At 45.0% G+C, this 25,078-nt stretch overlaps 1 protein-coding gene across 2 annotated transcripts in view; it reads left to right on the top strand.

Annotated features, from left to right (window-relative positions):
* Positions 1-10,933: 10,933 nt before the first annotated feature.
* The window catches only part of SLC2A13 (solute carrier family 2 member 13), a 156,002-nt gene continuing 141,857 nt past the window's right edge, over positions 10,934-25,078 (top strand). For both annotated transcript variants that reach the window (XM_082774947.1, XM_082774946.1), the window contains exon 1: positions 10,934-12,041. In XM_082774947.1, the coding sequence (XP_082631073.1) occupies positions 11,486-12,041 (556 nt within the window). In that variant the 5' untranslated portion in view covers positions 10,934-11,485. The remainder of the gene's footprint in view (positions 12,042-25,078) is intronic.

Genomic DNA, 25,078 nt, shown 5'->3' with positions numbered 1-25,078 from the left:
GAATGACAACGCAGCCTGAAGAGATCTCTTGGGTGGCTAGGTGTACCACAACCTGCTCTAGTTCAGATACATATTCTTGAAGCTGCTGCAATGTGTGGTGCATAGGTACTCTCAATTCTTCAGTTAAAGTTGTTCAATTCTTCCCATTGGAAATAAGACACAGTTCTAACTTCATTAGACTGCAGTTTGTCACTTATCTCAGTCTGCTTTTTTTTTTTTTTTTTTTTTTTCTTATGGTAAATAACTAAATAACGGTAATTTTTTCTAAGGAATAAATGATGAAAGAACATATTGGTTTGACCACATCAGTAACAAAATATCCAATTCTTATTCTTTGTATTGAGAAGACCCACAATCTCATTGCTTTGGACTCAGGAGACAATGATTGCTGGGAAGCAGAGGGGCTTGGATTCGAATGTCTGTTTTGTGATTTCTAAAAAGAGACATTAAAACCTTCTGGAAACAAACAAACAAAACAAAACAAGAAAACAAACAGGTTGGGAAGCAGATCTCAGTAGAGACTTGTGAGAGAGTCTCAGCTGTTCAGAAAATGAAGCTGAAGTGAATATGCCCCACTCTGGAAATGCTGGTCTCAAGCAGACATTTGTACTGGCCTTGAACAGCAGGTCTCCCTTTGTGCCCTTCTTAGCTTATTTGATTTCTTGAAGGGTTGGATGGAGTCTGTCTAGAATGGAAAGTCCATCCCTTTCATCGAAGGGGAGACTTAACTCGCTAAATGACCAGCAATTAGAAAATAAAAACAGGATAACGTGGTGATTCTTAAAATTGCATCACATTAGAAAGATGGTCTGAACTGAGGTGCCCAGAGAACAGCAGCTTAACCTTGTGGGCATCTCAGGAGCTGTAGGTAGCATCCAGAAGAGTTGCAGCGGCATACCCAATTTAATCAGGAATAGAAGCAGGTCCCATCCCAGGGTGCCCATTGGAAACATGTTTGGGTCTGGTGGGTGGTGATGCTAGGCAGCATCAGGAAGATCCCAATGGTGGCAGCTGACATGGCCACAAAGAAGGTAACACCCTGGAGGAAAGAATATTGCTACACTTGTAACTCCCTCCTTCCCCCCATCCCCAACAAATCAATGCTCTATTTAAAAAGATTTATTTTCTTTCATTAGTAAATCTTTTCCTCAGGAATCTTAAACATCTGGAAGGATCCTTCCCTCATCTCCTCTCTTACCCTAAATCTCATACACTTTCTTTGATGTCTGTTGGTGAACCCTATTTTGCAACTAGTTATGAGAATCTGATGACTAAAAACGTACTTTTTTTTTTTTTTTTTTGTCCTTTCACATAACTCCCAAAGCAATGGCTGATGCAGAAATTTCAAGCGACAAGCACTGATGTATTAATACTAAGGAAAGTTCCAGGGTAATTTGTGACACTACAGTGCCCTGCCTCTCTTCCCTGTTCCCCTTTTATGGATAAATTTGAGGAATCATCATGCCTGTAAGAAATAATCCGTCTCCCAGCCTACCTACCTTCCCCTCTTTCTCTCTGGTGGGCAATAAAAAGGACTGTGCAGCTAACATAACAGCAAACTGCTCGCGTTATATATCATCTCCATTTTCACTATATCTAGACTTACAGGGCAGGATCTGTTTCCTAAGATTGCTGTTTGCTCAAAAACCTAACATTGTTTTGAGGCTCTGCTGGCCCCAAAGCACAATGTAATATACACAGCAAGATTATCAGGGAAAATAGAAAGATCGCTGTGCTGCTGAAGTAATTTTTCCTGTTCAAAGAGAGCTGGTCAACACAGCAGTTTCTCTAAGTGTGCTGCTTGGAGGAATAGGAGAAAATACATTGAGAGAGGACATTTGTGTGTGGAGGGCAGCAGCCAGCCTGGTCTGCAGGGACCAAAGCAGGGAGCAAGGCTTGGAGGATGTGAGCTGCAGGTGAGGGAAGGTGTCTGTCATGAGGAGGCTGAACGCTGTGCAGGAGCCAGAGGCCAGTTCACAGCCATTTTCATGGGGGACAAGCTCGTCCTGGCCTCATCTGTGTGTCCATGATGAATGACATAGTTGCAGAAATGCAAGCCTTTCCTGGTTTGGTGGCCACTTGCCGTCCTCCAGCAGCAAGGGAGGGCTGGAACTGCCAGGGAACCGGGCCCGCCTGCATCTTCTAGTGATTGCAGCCTTTGGGCATGGGTTGAAACCTCAGGGCACTAATGCTTTTGCTGAGGCAGGCTAAGTTGGCAAAGGCTGATTTCAGAGAAAGAAGGCTACACGTAGAAGAGAAGCCCATCCATTCCCCTCGTCCCCACCTCACAGAGAGGCTGGGTGAGGATAAACCTTTTGGAGAGCAAGCAGCTGTGTTATGTCCTGCAAAGGGCCTCCTCCACAAGAAGCTTGGGCAGGATCCTGCCAGAGAATCACCTGCAGGTCTGGGTATGGGGCTGAGGCTTGGAGACAGACCAAGAAAAAAAATAATAATATCAAGGCTCATGCTTCCTGCAAGGAAACCTGGTAAAGGTCTGTCTTGTGCTTCAGTGGAAGTTCCTGTTAACAAATAGCAGCTCCTTGATGCACTGCTTCTCTGTCAGACTACAAATGAGGCAACTGGGACTTCAAAACAATGTCAATCTCAAAAGTGAGAGGGAGCACAGGGAGAGATAGTGTCATAAAAAGGATTGCTCGTTTACTCCTTTTCTTCCAAATATCATTAATGTTCTGAATTTTTGTCTTAAAAGCGGCTGCTTGATGATCTCCTGACCTAACCCAGCTGGAACCAGTGTCTAAAACTTAGATTTCCATCTGGTTACTCTCTGCGTCTTTTTTTTCCTGTCTGTCTCTTTCTCCATCTTCACTGCTTGAAAGTTTCCAAAAGGCTACAAACCTATTTATGTATTTGATTCTGACTTTTCTCTACTGTACTGCAATTTTTGCTTCCCCTGCCAATTTATTCTCTTCTGTTTCACTCTTTTTTTTTTTTTCTTTCTTTTTTTTCTTTTTTTTTCTTTCTTTCCTCTCACTTATTTTATGCTATCTGCTGTGGTGCTATTAAAGCTAACACTGGTTCTCTCCCATTCTCTGATCTCTAGTTGCCAGTTTTGAAGAGCTGAGCATTAAGAATAAAAGGACAGCATCACTTCATGATTTGTCATTGGTGCAGAGCAACAGCCACCCCGTTGTTCACAGAACTGTATTTTTATGTTAGTGGTTAATACATTCACTGTCATGTTCCTCGACTAGTTCTTATTCACCTGTTTACTGTTAGATAAATATAGACCAGTTAAATTCCCACTACTTAATTAGGTGTTTTCCTCTGAAATTAAAGTTTTCATAAGGATTAGCATACAGTTGCAGAACTGCAACAAATAAAATGGAAGTTGTGTAGTCTTGATTGATAAGAGTAAGCACACATTTCAACTAGCCCAACCTCTCACACTTTCTTAATCTGTTTATAGTCTCATGATCTTCTTGTGAAGATTATCAGTCTCACTGCACAACTCAAAATGTAATCCTTCAATGTGTTGTCTCCCCATGCCCTTACATTTACATACCTCCGTGTGAGCTTTTGGCTGTGTTTCACAGAATCACAGAATCATTAGGATTGGAAAAACCCTCCGAGATCACCTGGCCCAACCACCCCCTGCCACCAATGCCACCACTAACCCATGTCCCCAAGCACCACGTCCAACCTCTCCTTGAACACCCCCAGGGACGGTGACTCCACCACCTCCCTGGGCAACCCGTCCCAGTGCCTGACTGCTCTTTCTGAGCAGAAATGGCTCCTCGTTGCCAGCCTGTACCTCCCCTGGCACAACTTGAGGCCATTCCCTCTGGTCCTGTCACCAGTTCCCTGGGAGAAGAGGCCGACCCCCAGCTCCCCACAGCTTCCTTTCAGGTAGCTGTAGAGAGCAATAAGGTCTGCCCTGAGCCTCCTCTGCTCCAGACCAAATACCCCCAGTGTCCTCAGCCGCTCCTCACAGGATTTGTGCTCCAGGCCCTTCACCAGCTTCATAGCCCTGCTCTGGACATGCTCCAGGGCCTCAATGTCCTTCCTGTAGTGAGGATTTCCTCATCCTTAGGATAAGTAGTTTCCTTAGGATGTATTCAGGATACCTGCGCTATTGATTAGCAGTAGTTACGTGCTGTTTCTGTGCTAACTGCACAGTTAGAGTCACCTAAATTTGTCATTGTCAGAGCTGGAAGCTGCACGTATCCTACACTGCATTGCTAATTTCTTAGAGTGAGACTGAATACTAAATCATCTTTATTACCTCATATATTTCAAATTAGCATATTAATAAATAAAATGCATATTGCTTTATTTCTCCACTGACAATACCATATGTTGCTTTCTGTAAGCCAAGACCTCACATTTATGTCTGTATTACGAGGCTGAGCCTCTCAGGGACCTAATTGTTTTCCATAGTAAATGTGTTAGCACAGGCAGCATGCCCAGTTGCCTACATTGAGGTGGGTTTTCACACCATCTGCTTTAAGCGTGTAAGCAGAAATGAAGAGGCAGGAGCTACAGCTCCCTACATGGTCAGCAGAGAGGGTCTTTGACCCTGTTAAATGAAACAGTTCACCCCAGCCTCCATTTCGGAGCAAACCACTCAGCTCTGAGACAAAACCTGGGGATGGGTTGCTGCAGGGACCATCCCTGCAAGCAGTGGGAATGTGACTGCAGCAGTCGTGGTTCCCTGCCTCGCACAGCCCTCCAGCATGGGCCCAGGACCCCTCGTGCCACTACACCCGTGGTGCCCAACAACCACCTCTTACATGGAAAGAAAAGCTGTCTTCTTACCCAGGACACTCCTTCAGATCAATGTCCCAGGGATAACATATACCCTGGTGGCCAGGTGCATAATTTGCAGCTGTAGAGGGAGGCAGGTGTGCAATTTTTCCATAATTAATGAAAACAGACCGCTACCTTTGAAGGACTCTAGAAAGAGACCCTATGGGTTCAACTCCCACCCCTCCTCTTTCACCTAGAGTACCAGGCCAGAAGTGCCTCCTAGATGTGTCTGTGGCCACCTGGCAGGGCCAGATTGTAAGCAGGAGTCCCCACCGAGCCCAGAGAGGCTTTCTGAGAACCAGAGGTGTCATTCTGCAGTGAGTATCAGCGACTGTTCAACGCTTCCTACTGACAGCATTAACCTGCCCATGAGATTAGCATATACGCAATATCGGTTGCTTTGAAGGGGTCAAGAATCACCCGTAATGTAATTTTCATGAGTGGTTAAATTCATGTTTAAAAATATCACTCTGGCAGGTGTGATGCTTGTCAGGGAATTTGTTAAAATTTCTAGAGGGAGTTCCATAAAACAGTTCACAGAGGACCTACTTAAAAAGTGCAGCGGATTTTAATGCCGTCAGTCTAACAAATTAGTCCAATAGATTAAAAAAGATGCCTATCTGCAGTGGTGAAAGAAGGACTTTTGAAGTACAGGCACAGAAAGAAATAAGCAAGGAGGCAGATAAAAGTCTCAGCTTGCTGCTGTTCCAGCCTGTTTCCCCACCACGGAAAGTGCTGGCTTTCATCTTTCATGTGCCAGGATGATGTTCTGGCTCCTATCAGTCCATTTTAAGCACCCTACGTGTCTACTTTGCCTTTGCGCAAGGAATTCATGTGGTCCAATTTCCTTTTCAAACTTGCTTATCCCCCATTGTACAGTTCCGTCAAAGAAAAACCACCAAACACGTTGTGACTGATTCGCCATCTGTCAGATCCGGAGGCTACGACCAACTCACTGAGTCAGTAACTGAATTCCTCCCAGCCTCTTTTCGGTTTCATTTGCAAACCTGGGATACAGCAGTCCTGTACAGCATCCTGCTCGGCGGTGATGTTATGTCAGGGCCGATAGCAGAGGCAGCTCATAGCCTGCTGCTTAAAAAATGCGGTTTCCACTTCGTGGGACTCTAATTTGAAGCTTGGATTTTACTCTGATGGGGTGGGAGCTTATAAGGCAGTGAACTCATACGGGGTCAGCCGCTACTTTTTATAGGAATGCAGAACAGTGTGGAGTGATCCATAAGCCTAAAAGCCTTTCCAATTTATTTTTTGGTTTTATTTCATTAACTGATGGACTACTGATGCGCCAGTCTGACATAACCTGTGGGAGGATTTGGTTTAGAAGTACTGTCTACCTTTTAGAGAGATAGGTCCTCAGAAATCAAATTTGTTCAGTGGCCAACAGAATCAAGGGCTTTTTACTAAAACTGACATTTTTGCATGTGGTTCTCTTTTTCCTGCCCGTGTCTTTCCTAGGTGATAGAGATGATCATCTTCAAACAAGAGCTGGTTACTGTATGATCCCAAGAACCTGTGTTTGTTGAGAGATGAGCTGCTGTTCTGGGCCCACCTGCAGCTCTTGAAGAGGTTTCTTGTTGGCAGACAGAGGAGCCATTCCATGTTGACATGTATTAGGTTGAAGACATGGTGTATTGAGAGCAGTGCTTCTCTTGTATCTTGTGGAAGTCCTTGATTTTTATGCTGCCAGGTGTTGTAACTACATAGCTACAACTTCTGGAGGGTAACAATGACTTGATAAGGATGGTAAGCCATCATTTCAAGTACATGAATGTAAAAATTCCCAAACTGTGCAATAGTAAAAGACTCCCTCCCCCTCCATTTTGCACGGCCACTGCCTTTCAGCATACGTGGGGCTGCTTTTTGAGGCAGTGCATGCAAGTGGGCTGGCCACGTCTCACCCTGGGAAGCCTGCAGAGAGCTCAGTGCACAGCCATCGGTGCACCAGGGCCTCAGACCCACGCAGGGCACACTTGGGTTTAGCAGCACTCTTACACATGTTGCTGCTGACTATCAGAGGCTGTTTCAGTCAAATCTTGCTAGTTCTTTCTTTTGACAGCCAAAGGCAGGAAGGAACTGTTCTCCTGCCAAAAATCCCGTCCCCACTCTACAGCATGAAAAAGCTGGAGGTCTTAAAAATAGCCAGAAAAATTTAACTTCAGAAAACACGTGTCTCTTACAATTGCGTTTTCAATGGGTCTGAAGTGGGTTTGCTGGGATTTATATATTTAGCATGAAAGAGAGAGCAATTATGCAAAATATGAGCTCAAATGATTACTTTGGTAAAGTTATATGGAATTAAAAAAGCTTATGGTGTGAAGTCTTCGGCAGCCATAGCTCCAGTGCTGCCAGCGCTGCCTGTCAGGCAAGGAACGTGTCATCCCACAGTTCTGTCAGCTTCATCCTGCACTCACCATCCACTGCTAATACTGCAGCTCCTCTCACTTGCTCAGCAAATTATTTCCAACACTTGACCAGTAGGATTAAATGTGCGGTGTCAGTAGGTTCCTTACTAATAACTTCTGACTTTAATTTTGAAAGGGTTTTACAGAGGATGTCTGTAGTGTTGCCCCAGATTCAGGTAACTGAGGTGGAAGGTAAATTATTGGCCTAAAGGCATCCTGCACACCAGGACACCCAGAAATTTAAAAGAGTAAATTTAAAATGTGAAAGAGTTAAATGGAAGAGAATGTAAATGAAGAGTGACTTTTCTTCAACTATTGATGTTGGGAACATAAAGGAGAACCCAAAGCAGGCACGAGAAGGAAAACTGTGTTTGATTTTTTGAGAGGTAAGGGTAGATTCAGATAAGTGAACAAAATGAGTGTGTCAAAAGGGTGGAAATGGCTGGACAAGGAATGCTGTATGAGGATCACAAAACTGTTCTTCTTTCCAAAGAAACCAAAGAACGTTGCAAGAACAGGAGGATTTTGGAACAAATGAAGTTTTAAGGCAATACACAGTTTATTTCAGATTATATTTATTCTTAAGTTCCTATTTACATTCTCCGTTTTTCTTTTTTAAACTACAGCCTTCCTTACAGTCCCAGCCCTCTGTAACCAACACATATTCACAAATTCAACCAACTGATGTGATTGAATCAGGATCAGGATTTGTGCCTTGTCAGAGGGCCGACTTGTAAGAAGGTACCCAACTACATTCCTTGGCAAACTGGCAATGTGTCATTCTGTGTTCAGAAGATTTCTGAACCTTGAGAACTACATACAAACATAGAAAATGTGTAAGAGAGGGTTTTGACATTACTAGCAGTGAACAACAAAAGATCATTGCTTTTCCCGTGTTAAAGACATTAGATAAACTGCTACTGGAAACAGTATTTGCTAATTTATTTATTTTCTTTTTCTTTTTCATTTTTAGCTAGGTGATTTCCCTCAGACCAATGCAGTGATAGATATCTCTAAACTTATGTAGCAACTCTGCTGATAGCAAAATATTGTGAATATCAGAGGGGGTTTCCCATCACAGTTTAAGGCATCGTAACCTAAAGAACATGAAAGTAGTTTTGGAGCCCAAAAACTCAAGGAGTTGCACGCTGTATTGCTAAAGCTTGCATGAGGCTAAAGACCAGCTGCCTACCCTCAAAGCATTGACTGAGATGGAAAGAATCCTTTACCTCAGGATCTTTTTTTTTTTTTTTTTAAATGCACTGTCTGCTTCATGTACAAAATATAACCAGCATTGAGAAGGCAGAACCTTCTCCTGCCACAGTCAGATCATCTTCTACCTCGATGTCCACGTAGCTCCATGGCTTTACATTCTTGCACAGCAACCCAATTTCTGCTAAGAAGCCATCTTTTTAAGATGGGTTCTTTTTTTTTAAGACCACCATCTTTTTTTTAAGACCACCTACAGTCTTCTTGGGAGGTGCGAGAGACATTTAAATCCTCTTGGGATGAAGCAAACCCATGATTCAGGTGTCCTGCTTCCTAGGTGAACCATTAGGCTGTAAAATAAAAAACCTACTGAATCTCACTGTGCATCTTGGCTGGATTGAAATAGCCAGGAGATTTAGGCACTGATCCACCTGCTTTTGAATGCCAATAAATCCTGAGACAGCAGCTAACTCCCAGATATTCAGGCCTTGGGGAGTTCTGGGCCATGTACTAACAATATATAAGCAGTAAAATCCTGTAATTATTCCTACTGTATGCTGAAATGGAAAAAATCATGTGGGGGTTTATTAAAGCTGGACAAGTTCTTTGACCTAGTTCACAACATGACCTTGCAAACAGTTGTGCAAACACACCTTGAAGGGAGGGATGAACCGGTGCAGCAAGTCTTGAACAGTCTTACAATTAAACATTTACTCTCCTGAAAGAATAACGTGGCTAAAATCCACACAAATCCTTCTTTGGATCTGACCCCCACATCTTAGATTACTAATCACACCCATGACATATTGCACTACTGTGAAATCATTTATAAGGCAGCTGCTATCACGAAATCCAGGTGCTACGGAGAGATGATCACAGTAATGAAAATCTACACACAAGACAAACAAATCCTCCCTCTTTCTCATGCAGTCACCCTTTAGTGTAGTGTATCCTGCAGCTGAACTTCTTTGTTGTGTTTCTTCAGGGAATACTTTCAAGAGAGAAGCTTGACAGCATGATCTGAAGAGAAATATGTCTATTTTTGATTGTGTTGGGCCAGCCATGGAAAAAAAAAAAAAAAAGCTTTTTTTGTTAGCTCTCTTGAGTCCCTATTGACTATAATGTACAGAATGCCTCCAGCTTCTGAGATGGCTGTTAAAAAGACAGGTTGTTTTTGTGACAGCCAGCTGCTGTGACAATATGCTATGAGAGTATTCCTTCTAGCTGGCTGGGGATTTGGTGTGAATATTTTCTGTTTAATGCACTGTGTCCCACATTTTATAGTTGGGCCTTGCACATACAAGTATTGAGTGCTGTGCTTCTTGGGTGCGTCGGGAGGTTTCTGGAACATTACAGATCTCTCCACTGGTGGCATTTTAGAAATGTGAGCCAGTCTGCTCCTGGAGAGCTCCCGGACCTGAGGGGGTGAGAGTTTCTTGCAGCATGCCTTTATTCCTGATCCTACAGCTTGGATGGGCTGCCTGGGTCTTGCTTGAGTGCTGGGCTGGGCTGTAACAGGCTGTAAAGGAATAAGGAACGCTCTGTGGCAATTACACCATATCATCCAAATCTCGATTAAAAGCATCAGAATGTTAACATGTAATTCTTACCTAGGTTTCTCAAAAGTGGAAGCTGACCTATTATATTTAAAAATCCTCTGCCACATCTGTCACTAACTGGATTCACTGCATAGACAGCTGTGCGTATCTTGTGTTTAGCAGCCAGAGCTAAACCTGGATGGAGCACAGAGCACCAGCCTTTCACAGCTTGCCTCAAAAAGGCAGAGGCAAAGCACAGACATGGTTGCATGCAGCAGGCCCTGTAGGACTCTGCTCCCCTTCTCAGTTAATAACTGATGTGGCTGTGACTAGTACTGCTCACAAGGTGTGGGCTGAGAAGTGCTGATCCGGTTATTACCAAAACTTTCCATCTATGGGCCAGGCTCGTTACGATGACCTTTACAGAAGACATTTTAGTCAGTAGGAAAATTGTGTTTATTTATTTCAATACGTGCCGTTGGATCAGGCCTCAGGAATGAAGCACATCTGGTGATATTCTGCTATGACTTCTGTCAAGGTTTGCCTTGCACCTAGGAGGCTCTGCCATGGGTATTGGCCGGCAAAGGCTCCCGTTTCCTCTGAAGGAAACACGCACTTTTATTTCATGTACTCTCCACCAGGAGGCACAGTTTTCCTACCAAACCACTGGAAAAAAAAGATTAAAAAAATGAGTTATTCCACTGTATTCCGTCTGATTTAAACCTTCATCTTTATCCCGGTGAGAACCCCAAATAAAAACGCTTGAAGATGGGATTACCAAAACGCTGCGCTTTCATTTTTGCGAATAAACATGAAAAAATCCCTAAGATTTTTTATTTTTTCTTCCTCTTTCACGCTAACAAATCTGTTCCTCTTTGACACTAAGGATTGCCCTAGATCTCCCCCCCACCACACACACACGCACACACTTTGACCACTCGGCGCTTTACAACACCACAGGTTTTGTAAAAAAAAAAAACAACTCTCAATTTAGCTCCACAAACGGCCGACTTTATTGATTTTAACCGCGGCTCCCCAGCGGGGGCTCCGTGAGGCGGAGGCACCGGCGGACCGGCGCTCGGCAGCGGGTCCGAAAGGCGCGGCGGGGAGGGCGACAAAATGGCCGGGCGGCGGGACGGGGCGCCTCACGGGGCGGCTTCTCCCCGTCGGACCGGCCATGAGGGCGATGATGGGGGTGAGGGAGGCGCTGGGCGGCGCCATGGCGGCTCTCAGTGCGCGGGCGCGGCCCCGGGCGGCTGCGCGGAGCGGCGAGGGGCGGCCCCTGGCTCCCTCCGGGCCGCGCTGGCCGCTGTCCCCGCCCGCCCCCGCCTCCAGCTCCGCCCGGGCGCTGGGAGCGGCGGCAACTTCCTCTCAAGTGTGGCTATGCGACCCGGCTGAGCGCTGGCCCGGGAGGGGCGGGCAGGGCCAGCACCGCCACCACCGGCAGCAGCCCCTCCAGCCACCGCCGCAGCAGCCCGGCAGCCGCCCGCCCGCCTCCCCCGTCCCCGCTGCCCTGCCCCCGGGCGGGGCGGGACCCGCGGCGGCCGTCCCATGTCCCGCAAGGCCAGCGACAATGTGGAGTACACGCTGCGGAGCCTGAGCAACCTGATGGGCGAGAAGCGGCGGCGGCAGCAGGCGGAGGGGGCCGCCGGCTCGGCGGCGGCGGCTGCTGCGGGCGAGCGGAGCCTGATCGCCGCCGAGTCGTGCTCCAGCCTCAACAGCGCGGCGTCGGGCGCCGAGCTGGAGCGGGCGGCTCGGCGGCAGTTCCAGCAGGACGAGACCCCCGGCTTCGTCTACGTGGTGTCGGTGTTCTCCGCCCTGGGGGGCTTCCTTTTCGGCTACGACACCGGCGTGGTGTCGGGGGCCCTGCTGCTCCTCAAGCGGGAGCTCAACCTGGACGCCCTGTGGCAGGAGCTGCTGGTCTCCAGCACGGTGGGCGCCGCCGCTCTCTCCGCCCTGGCCGGCGGCGTCCTCAACGGGCTGTGCGGCCGCCGGCCCTGCATCCTGCTGGCCAGCGGCCTCTTCACGGCGGGGGCTGGCGTGCTGGCAGCCGCCCGCGACAAGGAGACCCTGCTGGGGGGACGAGTGGTGGTGGGACTGGGCATCGGTGAGTGGCCGACCCGCCGGGACCCCCCCTTACGGGCTGCTTGCGGGGCGCCGAGGTGGACGCTGTGGGGTTTTGGGGGGTTCCTCCGGGGTGCTGTGGGGTTTTGGGGAGGCTGCTGGAGGAGGGGGGGGTCCCCATCTCTGACGGTCCAGCCCGGGGGGTCACGCCGTAAGGTGGGTTTGAGGGGGGCTGAAAGCATGCCCGGCTTTCTTGGCCCTAAATACCTCTCGTCCCGCTCCCTGCGTGGCTGTAGATGCTATGGGGCACCCAGGGGATGCTGTGGGGACAAAATCAGGTAGTAGCGGTGAGGCAGCAGCCTCTCTTCAAAGACATCTGCTTTGGGAGGCTTTGGGCTTTGTTAAGGACATCAGAACACGCTCACCTGTACCCGTTGTGTAACTCACAAGGAGTTGATTCTGCTAAAACTTTCGCTCTACTTGTCCCAGAGAGCTTGAAGCGATGGGGAGCATTTCCTCCGAGCTTTCAGACTCCTTTCTGCTCCGAGTAAATCCTAAATATCCCCAGGATTTTGGTTGCTCTTCAGCTGCCTCCCAGTCAGGCTGTAGTTTGGGTGATATTCATCATCAGGGAGAGGCACTGTGAGGGTGTTTAAAGTCCTTGCAATATAGTATCTAAAAAAAAAGAAAGGAAAAAAAGAAGTAAATCTGTCTGGTTACAGCCTTGCAGCCCTCCCTATCTAAAAGCATGAGGACAAGTTAAGAATTAGACTGGTTTCCTCTAGTTAACTGTGTTCAGCTCCTTAACCATTGAATGATTTTTTTGAATCCTCTGGCATGCTGTAAACACGCTAGCTGGGATGCAGCTCGTAGTCTTATTAAGGAAAGAAGTTAGTGAGTCATAATAAAGGCTGTCGGAAATAAAATCGGCTCCGTCCTCAGAAGGGCTCCTGCTGGTTTTCCTGTGCCGTAAGGGACATCTTTCACTTGCGGTTTTCCTACCCCAAACTGGGGGCTTAGTTCTTCCTTTTTTTTTTTTTTTTTTTTTTTTAAGTGCTAACCCCCTTACCCCCTTTATACTTTAAATCCAGGCTTCAGACTGCCAAATGTTGATAACCTCTATAACGCTTAGGAGACAAGAAAACAGAATTATGATGTCAGGGGGCAGAATGGGTTCTTTGAGGGTGTCCTTATGTTTAGTGGTAGCTACTGAAATACCAAATGGGACCCTCTTGTGCACTTAAAAAGCTTCTCATGTTATTTGTTGATCATAACCAGTTACATTGACATCTTTGGAGGTGGACGGAGTGGAGAGGAAAGGGGATGGTTTGCTTGACTTTTGTGAATGTATGTCTCAGCAGGGTGCATGGGCCTGTTTGAATTGTTTTATGGTGGCGCAAATAAATGCCAGTGGTGTCCTCTGAGGGATGTCAGGCTCGGTGCTTAATGTATAAAATATCACAGTGGAAAGTGGGAGCTAAGGGGTTGCTGTTTTGTAGAGCCAAGGACCTCATGTGTGGCCTGGGGAGAGAGATCTCTGTTCCCTACACACATCAGGGAGAGAGGTGGTTGCTTGCTGGGGTCTGGAAAGCTGATGTAAGGACCGGGAACAGTCCTGAGAATTTTGGAGCACAAAGACACTAATTTATATACAATAATTAAAAAAAAAGTGCTATTTCCTCCTTTTTATCAGAGGTTGCTCTTCTTTCTGTGTGGTAGAGCTCATGGCTGAAAACAAAGCATTGCCTTAGAGTGCTGTCACTGAAACACCACAAGAGTCAAATCCTAATCAGATTTATTTTACAAAAGAAAAAATTGGGGTTGAAAACTGTTCTCATGCAGCAAACGGCGTTCACCGTTGTTAAATGCTGCACTAAATCCTCCACCAGAGGGAGCCTGGATAATTTCATGAAGGCGTTAGAAACTGAAGGAACTTTTAACCAGTTTTTTTTTTCTCTCTCTCCTTTGGCTGCCAACAGCAAGCAAGAGCCTCCTAGCCCTGGTTTAAGGAGATCCCTCGGTGAAGCGTCGCTTCGGTTGCAGTGCCAGCTGCTGAAATGCAGAGGCAGGAAGGGGTAGGGGCAGGAAATAAACTGCAAATCAGTAAAAACTGTTGTGTATAATTTGAGAAGTTTTCGAAGTCTTTCTTGTAGCACTCTATGAATTGCCCAACAAGAGTTGCACTCCATACGTGTGCATTTATTTACTGAGCTACTGTGTTACGTGCGGTACTGGGGAGCTCTGAAAGTAGATGGAGTGAGTGGTGGTTGCCTGTGTGACTTTGTTCAGCCCTATCTGGTACAGCGTGGATCTGTGCTGATTGTGTCTGTGGGAGAAAGCGGGCTTTTTTCCTGCGGCTGTGATTTAGAAAGGGCTGTGGTTAAACTGAAGGATGAAAACCACAGGGCATGGGCTGAAATGATCAACATCTCTCACCTGTCTTCTCCATTTCTTACCATTTTCCACAGAGCTATTTGTAGACAGAAGAGCTCTCCTTTTCTCCCCAGCACTTAGAGAAGATATTTCTGGAAAATAAAGACCTTCTCTCAAGGACAAACAGAGTCCTCATATATTGCATATTGCAAGTGTTGAGCAGGTCTTTATGGCTGGAAGCAGTCATGTTGTGTTGTTCCTTCCCTTCCCCCCAGTTGTAAATTCAGAATATATGGAATGCCAGAAATGGAAACCACATCCAGCATGATGAGTGAGCTAATAAGCTGAGGTCTCTTCAAGTCTGTTTTTTTAAATGCAAAGTTCAAGAAATGCAGTGGGTGAATGTCCATCCCAGGCTGAAGTTCTTCAGAAAATTTGCAGTAAAACAGATCAGGAGCAAGGCTGCAGCCATCATTCCCTGCTTCCCAAGCAGCTCTGATGTCCCTGACTCTTCAGGAATTTGGCTGAGCCTGCTCTCAGGAATGTAACATTTGGAGGGATGTTCGTTACAAAAAACGTGGGCGAAAGGCAAACATTTGAAAAATTGGATCGCAGGGGCTTGGTAGTGCTTCGTGTGAGCTTAGCTGGGAAGAACTGCGTCGGTATGGAGCATACTTGGACCTTTTGCATCTGATAATGCAAAGTTAAGTGCGCAGCTGATGAGTGTGGGTGTTGGCATGGTGTTTCAGGTAGCCTGCTGCCCAGATCAGGCTTTCAAAAAAAACTTAGATACCAGCTGTGGAAGCTGTTGAAGCTACCCAGAGTTTAGGAAGTGGCAGAATTAAGCTCACTTGTGCAGTATTGGTTGCTGTCATAATGTACAATCATCAGTTGCATGATTAGATTCCCCTGCCTCGTTCAGCATGCGGAATAGCTGGTACACAATTAATGAGCAGCTCCTCAGCATTTTCTCTTGCTCAGTGCATAGCTTGCTGTTCGGGGCGTATCTTTGCAATGCAAGCCCACTGAGCAAGGAAGCTCACTGCTTGCTTGCTATCCAAAATGTCTAGCATTTGTTTTACATGCTGTATTTGACCATGGCATAGATAGTGTTCCTGGAGCATCTTTTTATTGTGTATGTAGGTCACTTCCCGAGCAGAGGTAACAAGGATCTATGCAGAACCGGGCAGGAGGGGAAATGGCTGGCATATGGTGCAGGGCTCCCCTGATGGGACTGGCTCCTGCTGACGTAGGGCCAGGAGCAAATAAAAGTAACGGAGTATAACTAAAGTGCTTGCATCAGGTAAACACAGCTCTATATTATTTTTACAGTGGTTAAAAAAAAAAAAAAGTGAGCCCTGTCATATGTGGTAGTCCAGATGATGTGGAAGTATTGGAAAATAACCAGTGCGATCAAGATGAGGGAATGCTTTTTGTTGTTTTACTTCTGAAGTGTACTACAGAGCTTTTTTCAGGTGTGTGTTTTTCTCTTGGAAAATTGCAGGTTAATCTCCTCTTCTTCCCCCCCTCCATCCTGCCATGGGAAGCTTGAAATCTTCAGTCTGTTTTTATGAGTGGACTTCAACCAGTTTTAAAGGAGTTTATTTCTTGGTACATTTTGGAGGAGAAATACACCCTCAGCTCCCAAATACATTGTGGCAGAGGCCTGTAATTTTCGATCCAGAGATTCACAGGCTGTTTTTTGACTCTGGAGACAATGGTTTGTAAGTATAAGGTTGCCGTGGGGATGGTGGGGAGTGGCAGACAAGCGGCCTTGCTGCTGGGATGGGCTCCGTGCCGCCACTGACCAGAGATGCTCCTCCGAGTTTCCAGGCTCCGTAGCTGCCTAAATTCCTGTGTGTGCTCAGGAGCTGGCTCTGTGCATCATAAAAGCTCGATCTGTTGGCTCTTGGGCAAGAAGATCTGGTTCATTACTGGAAGGGTGCGTTAGCTTCTGCCTGCAGCTGCGATCTTGCAGAGTACCAGGGATATATTAGGATGAAAAACCTTATCTTTTGAAGTCCTCTAATGCTGTGTGCTCTGGAGCCTATGCACAGTGCTGCGATGTGCAGCAAGCACTGGCTCTGCTTCTCTTTGGTTAGATGCTGCATTGTTGGTGGTGTAATACCAAAAAACCAGCAATTTATACATAAATATTGCCTCCTTTGGCAAATATTTGGAGACCATTTCAGAATAAGGCTGTATACACAGTGAGTTATAGCTAAGAGAATGTTTGGTTCTTATCTTTTGGTTCTTCCAGAAATTGTTTAAAGTTATAAGGGTGTTTCCTGTGTGTGCATGTGTTTCTTTTCCTTTGGGGCTTTTTGTTGTTGTTTTTATCTAATCGAAAGAAAAATAATAAAAATCCCATACTTCATAAACCTTGAAATTGAGGCATGGAAATCTCGTAAAATAACTTTCCCTGTACTTGGTTAAACTGCTACTCTGCTATCAAGGCATATTCCCTGCTGTATTTTAACTATTTTTTGTTCATGCTGAAACAACACATCCAGTTCATACGTTGCATAAATTGCAACTTCTGTGGTACTCTTACTCTTCGTAAGAAAGGCAGCTTGAAGGAAACTTACGGGGTTAAACACAAGTATTTCCTTACGTGTCTTGAAAAACCCACACGGATACCCACAGGTGACCGTATTTCCAAAATGCCTTGCTTGCTGCAGGAAGAAGAGGATGGTGCCATCCACTTACCAAGTGTGATGGTGTTAAATCATTTGGCTGCAGCTCTTGGCTTTAAGTAACTTGTTTGGCTGAAGCCTGTACCCAGCCCCATCGCAAGAGGTACAACGGAGGGCATCTGAGGACAGCCCAAGCAGCAGATTTCAAATGCTAGCCGCTGACTTCTGCTACGAGCCCTTAGAATATGCACTTCATTTTTATTCTGAGCATACTAGTATGTACTTACTCAGTTGCATCCTGAGAAGTGATGGGAAAAAAAAATAGAAATACTGAAAGTGGGTGCTGAAACAGTTTTCTTAATGATTTTTTTCTTATTTAATTATCAGTATTTGTATGTTCTTAAATGTTGTTGTTTTTTTTTCCTTTTTTTTTTTTTTTCTTAATATATTTATAGAATATGTTGGATTTCTAGGTATGTTAGTTTCTTTTAAAATGGGGCATTTTAGAAATCTTAGGGATTGTTCCATCAAAGTACGGTGAGCTTTTGTGTTTCAGGAAGCCCCGAAAATCAATTATTTCTACCTAGAATGGCTGAACTCAAACCAGACCACTGTGACTGTGGTACCGTGGAAATGTAACGGGCCTCATGAACAGTTTTGTCGTATGTGGTGAAGAGCTGAGTTTTTATCAACTACTGTACAGTTGGTGTGAAGCTCCTGAAGAGGCCAGATCCTGTGGGACACTCGCTGCTGAAGGCCTAAAACCATTGACCACTGAAATGCAGGAGAGTTTTCCTTTCAGTTTCTTTACGTGATGGTTATGCCTATGGACAAAGAGCAAGGCAAGCAGTAGTGAATGTGTTGTGGAGATCTCGGGCAACACAGCTCTGGATGAGGGTTGCAATCATTTCACAACTGTAGCTAACCTGTCCTTCTGTAGGTCTTACATTGTAACTTGAGTGTAAAATGCATTTTGCTTATGATATTTGGAGAAGAAATCAAGATTTTAAAAACCCACCTTTCTTTTCTCTCCATTCCTGACCTTCCTGTGTTTTGTGGGAGGCTTTAGGTAAGTGTTTCTATTAAGAATTCAGTCAAAGTGCATGCCTCTTCTGAAGGTGAGTTTTTCACATGTGGTTTCTCGCTCTGAGTAGTTGTATACCCAGTCACTGAAGTTGGGTTTCTCAGCTCAGGGACTTGGTGCCTTCTTCCTTTGCAAGTCACGTTCACTTACATCAGTGAAACGTGTGTGCTGTTCTCTCAGCCCCTGGCTTGGCTGCACGTGGGCCATGATCAGCTTTGAGCTGTGCCCTTAGTAAATGTGTTCCCTCCTCTTTTTAGGCTCTTATTTAGCTGGCTTTCATTTAAATAGCAAGGATGTTAAAAGCCTTTGTCTTCTGCAGCGGGGTTATATAGTCTTGCTTTTCACTCCTGGTGTCCTCCCCTTCAAGCAGCATCTCCTTGCCACCCGTGCCCAGGGATCGCTCCCATGCCAATTTGCTTAGGAGCAAAGTTTTCTTCTTTTTGTGTGGCTGTTGGGTTAGGAGGCTCAGACACTGAAGCAGTTGTGAGGATTGAAAAAGAAAAAAAAAAAAGAGTATTTATTGATACAGCCTTGTCCTTTAGTGATCCCTCAAGCACCCTCTCCATCCTCCCCAGAGGTGGGTTTTCCAGCTGCTTATATCCAGGAGCAGTCACCCCAGCTCTCCTGGTTGAACTCTTCTCCCCCTGCTCTTGATTTCTCTGTGTAATTTGTCTGCTGAGTCCAGGGAGTACCTCTCTGGAGCAGGTTTTCCCTCTGTGGCTGATCCGAAAGGCTTTTTGGCCCTCATTAGAGCTGATGTTTTCCAGCAGCACCTGGCAGCAGCCTCAGAGCTCGTCGTTCACTAGCGAGCATTTCACATCAGGGAGTGCTCGCGCTCCTGAGTCCTGAGGCATTTCGGGCAGGCTCCCCCGCCCCGCTGGTCCCTGAGGTCTGCAGCATGGGGACTGAAAGGTCCTCTGCAAGACCCAGCAGCCTGAAGGGAGAAGCAGGGCTTCCCCAGGAGGCACTTTCAGGCCTCAGGTCTGGGCCTTTTTGGTCTCTTTTCATATGTTTGAGAAGCCCTGAACTTCCACGGGGCTCCTGCCAAGCAGGAGCGTTGAGGGGCTCTCTGATGTAACAAGCAGCCAGCTGAGCACCTGCAGCTAGGTAAGTATGAAAGTGATGGTTGATCTAGGCACACGCACACAGAAGTCAGAAACGGTGGCAGACCTGCTGTGCAGAACAAAATTTGTGCCCAAAATGAGATTCACCTGGCAGTAGCCCATATTTTCATAGTCTAGACAAACTTAAATATTCTACGAAATCTACACTCTCAGTGGCAGCCGTAAGGCAACAGTTTCCAATCTTTTTCAGAAGTGGGAATTTTCTGCAGGCTAACCTTTTCTGTCTTGGGCAGAAACATGGAGTTACAGCCCTTCTGTTTCCAAAATCTCATTTGGCTTGGGGCATCATGTGCATGATTTTCTCCACTGTAGCTTCTGCTGTGAGCTTTCAGGAAGGCAAAGCCAGCAGCTGTGGTTGTAGTGAGCCCATGGACGTAATCGCTTTGGAAAAGGAAGGTTGAGTTTTAGGAACATCTTTGTGCGTGGCCATGAATCTTCTGCTGTCTTGTCCTGATTTGGAAGCCCAGTCCAATGAGTTTCAAATTGAAAAGGACTGAGAGCATGCCTGGTATCACACACCTCGTATTGCCCGTACGATCTGGATTGCAGTCTTGCAGTAAATTGGGAACATGTTCCAGCAAGTGCAGCCATGAGTGAAACTCATCCGAAGAGATCACTGGCACGTGTCAATAGAAAAAGGACTTTAATTTCTGATTGCTCTTGAGAAATTCTCCATTCTGCAAATACTCAATCTGTACGAGAATGACAACAAGGCCCTACAATTCCTTGAAAAATCTACTTGCAAATCTTTCTCATATTAGTTTTCTATCCATGTATCTTTCATTATTCATAACAGGTCTAGTTCTCAAATTTCTTGGCCAGGATTTTCAGCCAAGAAGACAAAAATAAAACAAAAGAATATATATATATATATATATATATATATATTGAAAACTAGCCCCACCAGGGCTGTCTGGAGTGCCCTGAGAAATCCTAAGGGAACAACTTCCTCCATGAACATGGAGAAGCTGGATATCCTTCCATATTATTACCACTTTTTTTTTTTTTTTATTTTTTTTTATCTTGCTTAGTAACTTCTGGTAGTTTTCTAGGTATATTTTCATAGTTGTAGCACTCCTGCTCTCGGTTTACCAGGTATGACCTTTGAACTTATACATAACTGAAGATGTCAACAGCTTGAAATTTAAGCCTGTCTTGGACTGACTGCACCATTAATGAGTAGGGGTGTGTAGGATTTTTTTTTTTGTTTTCAACCTGCTGGTTGATCTCTATAGTTTCTGTCTCACCGTTTTCTTCTCTTCATGCTGATAAAGTCATGAAAACCTGTAGGTGACCCTAATGAAGTGTCATTTAATGACTGTTACAGTGGCTGATGCATTGCTATCAGGTTAGTGCTGCAATTCTGAAGCTATAGGTTGCATTGATTGTAATCAAACAGAAAAATTTACTAGGTATTGGTAGTACTTGAAAATGATGGTAGTCATCCTGGTTTGTGCCCTGCTCCGAGCTGCCTATAAGGTTTCCTTATAGGTGCTTAGAAATGTTTGGAGGGAAAAGCTAATAAATATGTTTAATAAATGACTTACTCCTGATGAGCTTTTTTTTATATATATAGATACAAAAGGAGAACTGGTAGAAAACTAAGCATGTTAGTGAGGGCTGTGGTAGTGAAGCTGGAGCAGCTTTGGAAATCCAGAAATAAAACTGAAGCATGGAGCTGCTTGTGTGATGTGCTGGAAGGTTTTTGCTGTCGGTCTGAACATCTGTCTGAATTGCAGTAGGGAGCACTGAAAATGAGGAGCCTATGGTCTTGGATAGACGGTGAAGAGAGACCCACGAGGAGGATTCAGGATTCTGAAGTTAGATGCTTCGAGTCAGAGGCAGTGCCACTGTGGAGTCTACCTACTTGTGGAACGTATAAGAATAGGAGAGAAACGCTTTGTTAACATTTTTTTTTTTTTTTGTATAATGAAGTTTCAGGTCAATGTGCTACATTCATAAATCTTAAGCCAGTTAGGAATAACTGCCTGATTGTTATTTCTACCTTAATTTTCTGTTTATAGATGTATATTTAGGAAGTTTTGTTTAATCTGTGAAGCTAAGGAGAAAAAAAAAAAAACAACAAGGGAAGTTGCCACTAAATACTTGCTCCCTTGATTTGGCTGGTGAATTTTTTTAGGGTTGCTGTGATGGATCCTGGCAGCCTGACATCCAGGCAGGGTGGTGTGGCAGGAGATGAATGAGGCCACCAGGAGCATGGAGGACGTACAGGCAGACACCAAACCCTTGTACTTCAAGCACGCGCTTCAGCAAATATTTACATAAAAGTGACCTTTTTTATTTGTTTACAGGTCCTTGATTACTGGACTGTTGAGGTCAGTAGTAGCTATATCAGCGCAGGAATGGGGAATCTGCCTGAGGGGAAAAGGTAAGTCCAGTTTTATTCACTACTGAGCTCACCAGCTGAGAGTTTTGCCTCACAGGCTCCCTGCTGCTGCATTAATCATAGGTGCTGCTGACCTCACCAGTCCAGTTCACATTGGATCAGCTCGGATGGAAAGTCAGAGACATCTGGACAACAGCTTCAGGATCTTGAAGAAAGGGGTGGAAAAGGCAAAATGTCGCGCATAGACATTCAGGATGTTTTTAGCCCAGGGATTTGGTCACTGTGGTAACATTTAGAGCCAAATACCAGGGTCTGGTTTTGTGCTGTGTATTGTTCTTGAGTAGGAGGAGGAATTGGGCACAGAAAGTAGATTCTTTCTATTGTAATGATTAACTGGAACGTTCCTGGGAAAAATTATTGGTGTGTGTAGCAGAAATCAGCACAGGAGCTCTCACATAGTGTAGAGCATCACACAAATAACACCGACTTCTCTTTGGTTTCTCTCTTCTAGTAAACGGGAACGTGCTTACTAAATTATCTGAAAGCTTGGCTAGAAAGGTGCTATTTATCCTAAAATTCTGGCTTCAGGGGAGGGCTGCCTACACCTGTACACTCTTTGTAATTACCTCTGCGTGTCCTAATGTCCTGAAGGTTCAGTGCTTCCCTCCTCTCCTGCTCCAAGCCTGCCGTTTTAGTAGGGGAGGACAAACAAAATGTTAACATGATCAACAGCTTGTGTGCTTCTCCTTCTGCAAAGGCTTTGGTTTTAATGTATAATTTTTAGGTCAAGCTCTGTTGTTGTTTTTGCTTTCATTTGTGTCTGCTGGTGGTGACTTGTAAAATAAGGAAAGATGCAGCTCGTGCTTTGGCTTTGATTCTGCTTGTCCCCACCTATTTCTGAATCTTTATTCCCTGGAGCCAAAAGCTGCCTGTTGTATCACTCTGCAGGGCCTCTCCCTGACTCAAAGTTAATTGCTTTGCCTGACACCCAAGTGCTATCTGGGTGATTAATCATTATCCTCTTAGATGTGGAGTGCTCCCTTGCTCAGAAGGAAATGCTGCTCTGAGCTAACACACACAGCAGTGCAGAAAAGATTTTACTTGGTAACTTAAGACCAGCAGGGCTTTCTCCTCGGTAATATCAATCGTATCTTTAGCAAGATCTGAGCCACCTGTTTAGAATACTTATGTTTAGTGTATTCAGAAGTTAATTCTGAGCAATTTGCCCTATAGTAGTGAAACTTCTTCGGCACCTTGTGTGTTTTCTGTTTTTCCTTACCTAGAATCTTAACCTGTTTTGGGCTAGTTTAGTAGTCAGCCAGATGCTCACGGTCATATGCTGCCTTACATCTTTTGTCTATGAATATGGACATCTTTTGTCCATGAGTGGACATCTTTTGTCCATGAGTGTGGATTTGTGTGTGTGAATGTTTTCATTGGATGCTTTGCTGAGGTGTAAGTACTCATGGCTGTGGGCTGGCTGGCTGAGGGCAAGCATGCCCTGCTTGTTAGCCTGCTGTCTTTTGTGTGGATTCTGCTTTTCTTCCTCTTTCCAGGGTACCTGAAGTGAAACTACATGCTAGGTGTGATGAGGACTTCTTATGGACCACTACACAGTAAAAATACTCAGCTTTTCCATTTATCTCTGTCTTGTTGCCAAAGCTTCTTTATCGCCAAGTTTTGCCAATGAGGGAACTTCATTTGGACGGGGATAAAAGGGAACCGTGCCTGCTATGTTGGCCTGTAGAAGGGAGAACTGGAAGTGTGAGTGTTGAAGCAGCAATAATTGTACGTCAGTAACCCATCTGCCAACTCTGTATTTCCTGGCCTACGTTGGTGAGAAGGGATCTGTGGTCCAGGTGTCCTAGGCAGTCATGTTGGGAGGCCAGAATCCAGACATCCAGAGAAGCCTCTGTGCCAGCATGCACAGGAAGGATCAAGGCATGGTATGCAATGACATTGGGGGATATTCTAATTAGGAATTGGTTGTGTTTCTGTGGTAGGAAAAAAGTGTAATGGAAGGAGGCTATGCAAAAGGATAACATAAACCACTTGTGCAGGTGGTCAGAGTGATTGCTTCGGGGATGTATTCCACAGCTGGGCTCTGGAGGACAGAAGGTATGAAGAGCTGCTTTGGGGTATGGAGCAGTTTTTTGCTTCTTCAGATTTTTCTGTAGTGGTAGCATATGTTTCTTGGCCTAATTCTTTCCCCTTTGTTAATTTTTTATCACGTAGGGATGTATGTTTTTTGGCTTAGATAACGTGGAGGTCTAACACCTACAGAGAGTAACTGGTTTTCATCAGAGCCGTGGCAGTGAGTAAGAGAGAACTTCAAGAGGCCTAATTCAGCACTCCTTCACCAGCCCTCAGCCGGCGTGATTCCACTGTCATTACTGCCACATTAATTACTTTGTCTCACGATCTTGATAAACTACTAATTAGTACAGTACTTTACAGGAGATGTGAATCTGCTCATCAGGTAATCGCAGGTTCTTAGGAAAGTAAGGTAGATACGGATGTCACACTGAGCTACAGCTGAAAAATACAACTTCAGAAAGAATTGTTAGGGAAGTTTCTAAGACTTTTAAGTTGGTATTTGAAGATGAAGTGTGTAATATTTCTTTGGAAATGCTTACATTTGTCTTCTATGACATTTTGCTTGCGGAAATGCTGTTTCTTGCTTAAACTAAATGATTCAGTAAGTTGCAGTAAAACATGAAAAAAAAGCCTGTGTGCTTACTTCTCAGTCTTGTGTAAATATGTTCCCAGTGTAGCTGAATCATTCAGAAGCAATATATTTCTCGTTTTGGTTTAGATTTCTATTTGTTATGTGTTATCAGCACTAAAATACATGTCTCCCTAAAGCAGTAATGGACCGGGAAGTGTTCGGTCTGCTGTGTCTCCTTTACACCATTGCTCTGGATTGGATTTCAATTTGCATTGTCACAAAAATACATACAACCCTGAAGCAATAATAGACTGAAATGTGTTTGGTCTGCTGCATTTCATTTTCACAACTGCTTTGTGTGTTCTGTGCTCTGGAAATTTGTCCTGTTATGGGATCTATAGCCATCTAAGTTTTCTAAGTCATAAAAAATTTTGCCAGTGCAAATGCCAGCTTGGGTTGCCTGTCTTAAGAGCTGGAACCCACCCAGTGATGCTGCGTGCTGTAGCAGCAATAAATCCTGAAAAAGAAACATATTTCATGCTGATGCAAAGGACAAGAGACATATGCCCTTGAACTCATCAACTCATCTTTGCAATATTTCATGTTGTGGCAAGATGTTGTGCAGTGTCATACAGTTTTATGGTCTTGAGGTTGAATTACAACAAGCCGTGTGTTATGTTAAATAAATACACATAGACAGCTGTTTTAATTTGGCACTTAGTAAGCTGGTGAACTTAAGGCTTGCAATAAGAAAATGCCTGTTATACTGCTGAAAGGCCTCACTTGTGCTTTGCGAGACCCCAAATGTCAAATGTACTGGCATTTGTGAAGTGAACATGAGATTGGTC

The sequence above is a fragment of the Aythya marila genome (assembly GCF_965140915.1).
Source record: "Aythya marila genome assembly, chromosome: 1".
Lineage (NCBI taxonomy): Eukaryota > Metazoa > Chordata > Aves > Anseriformes > Anatidae > Aythya > Aythya marila.
This window is presented reverse-complemented; position numbering and strand designations above follow the sequence as displayed.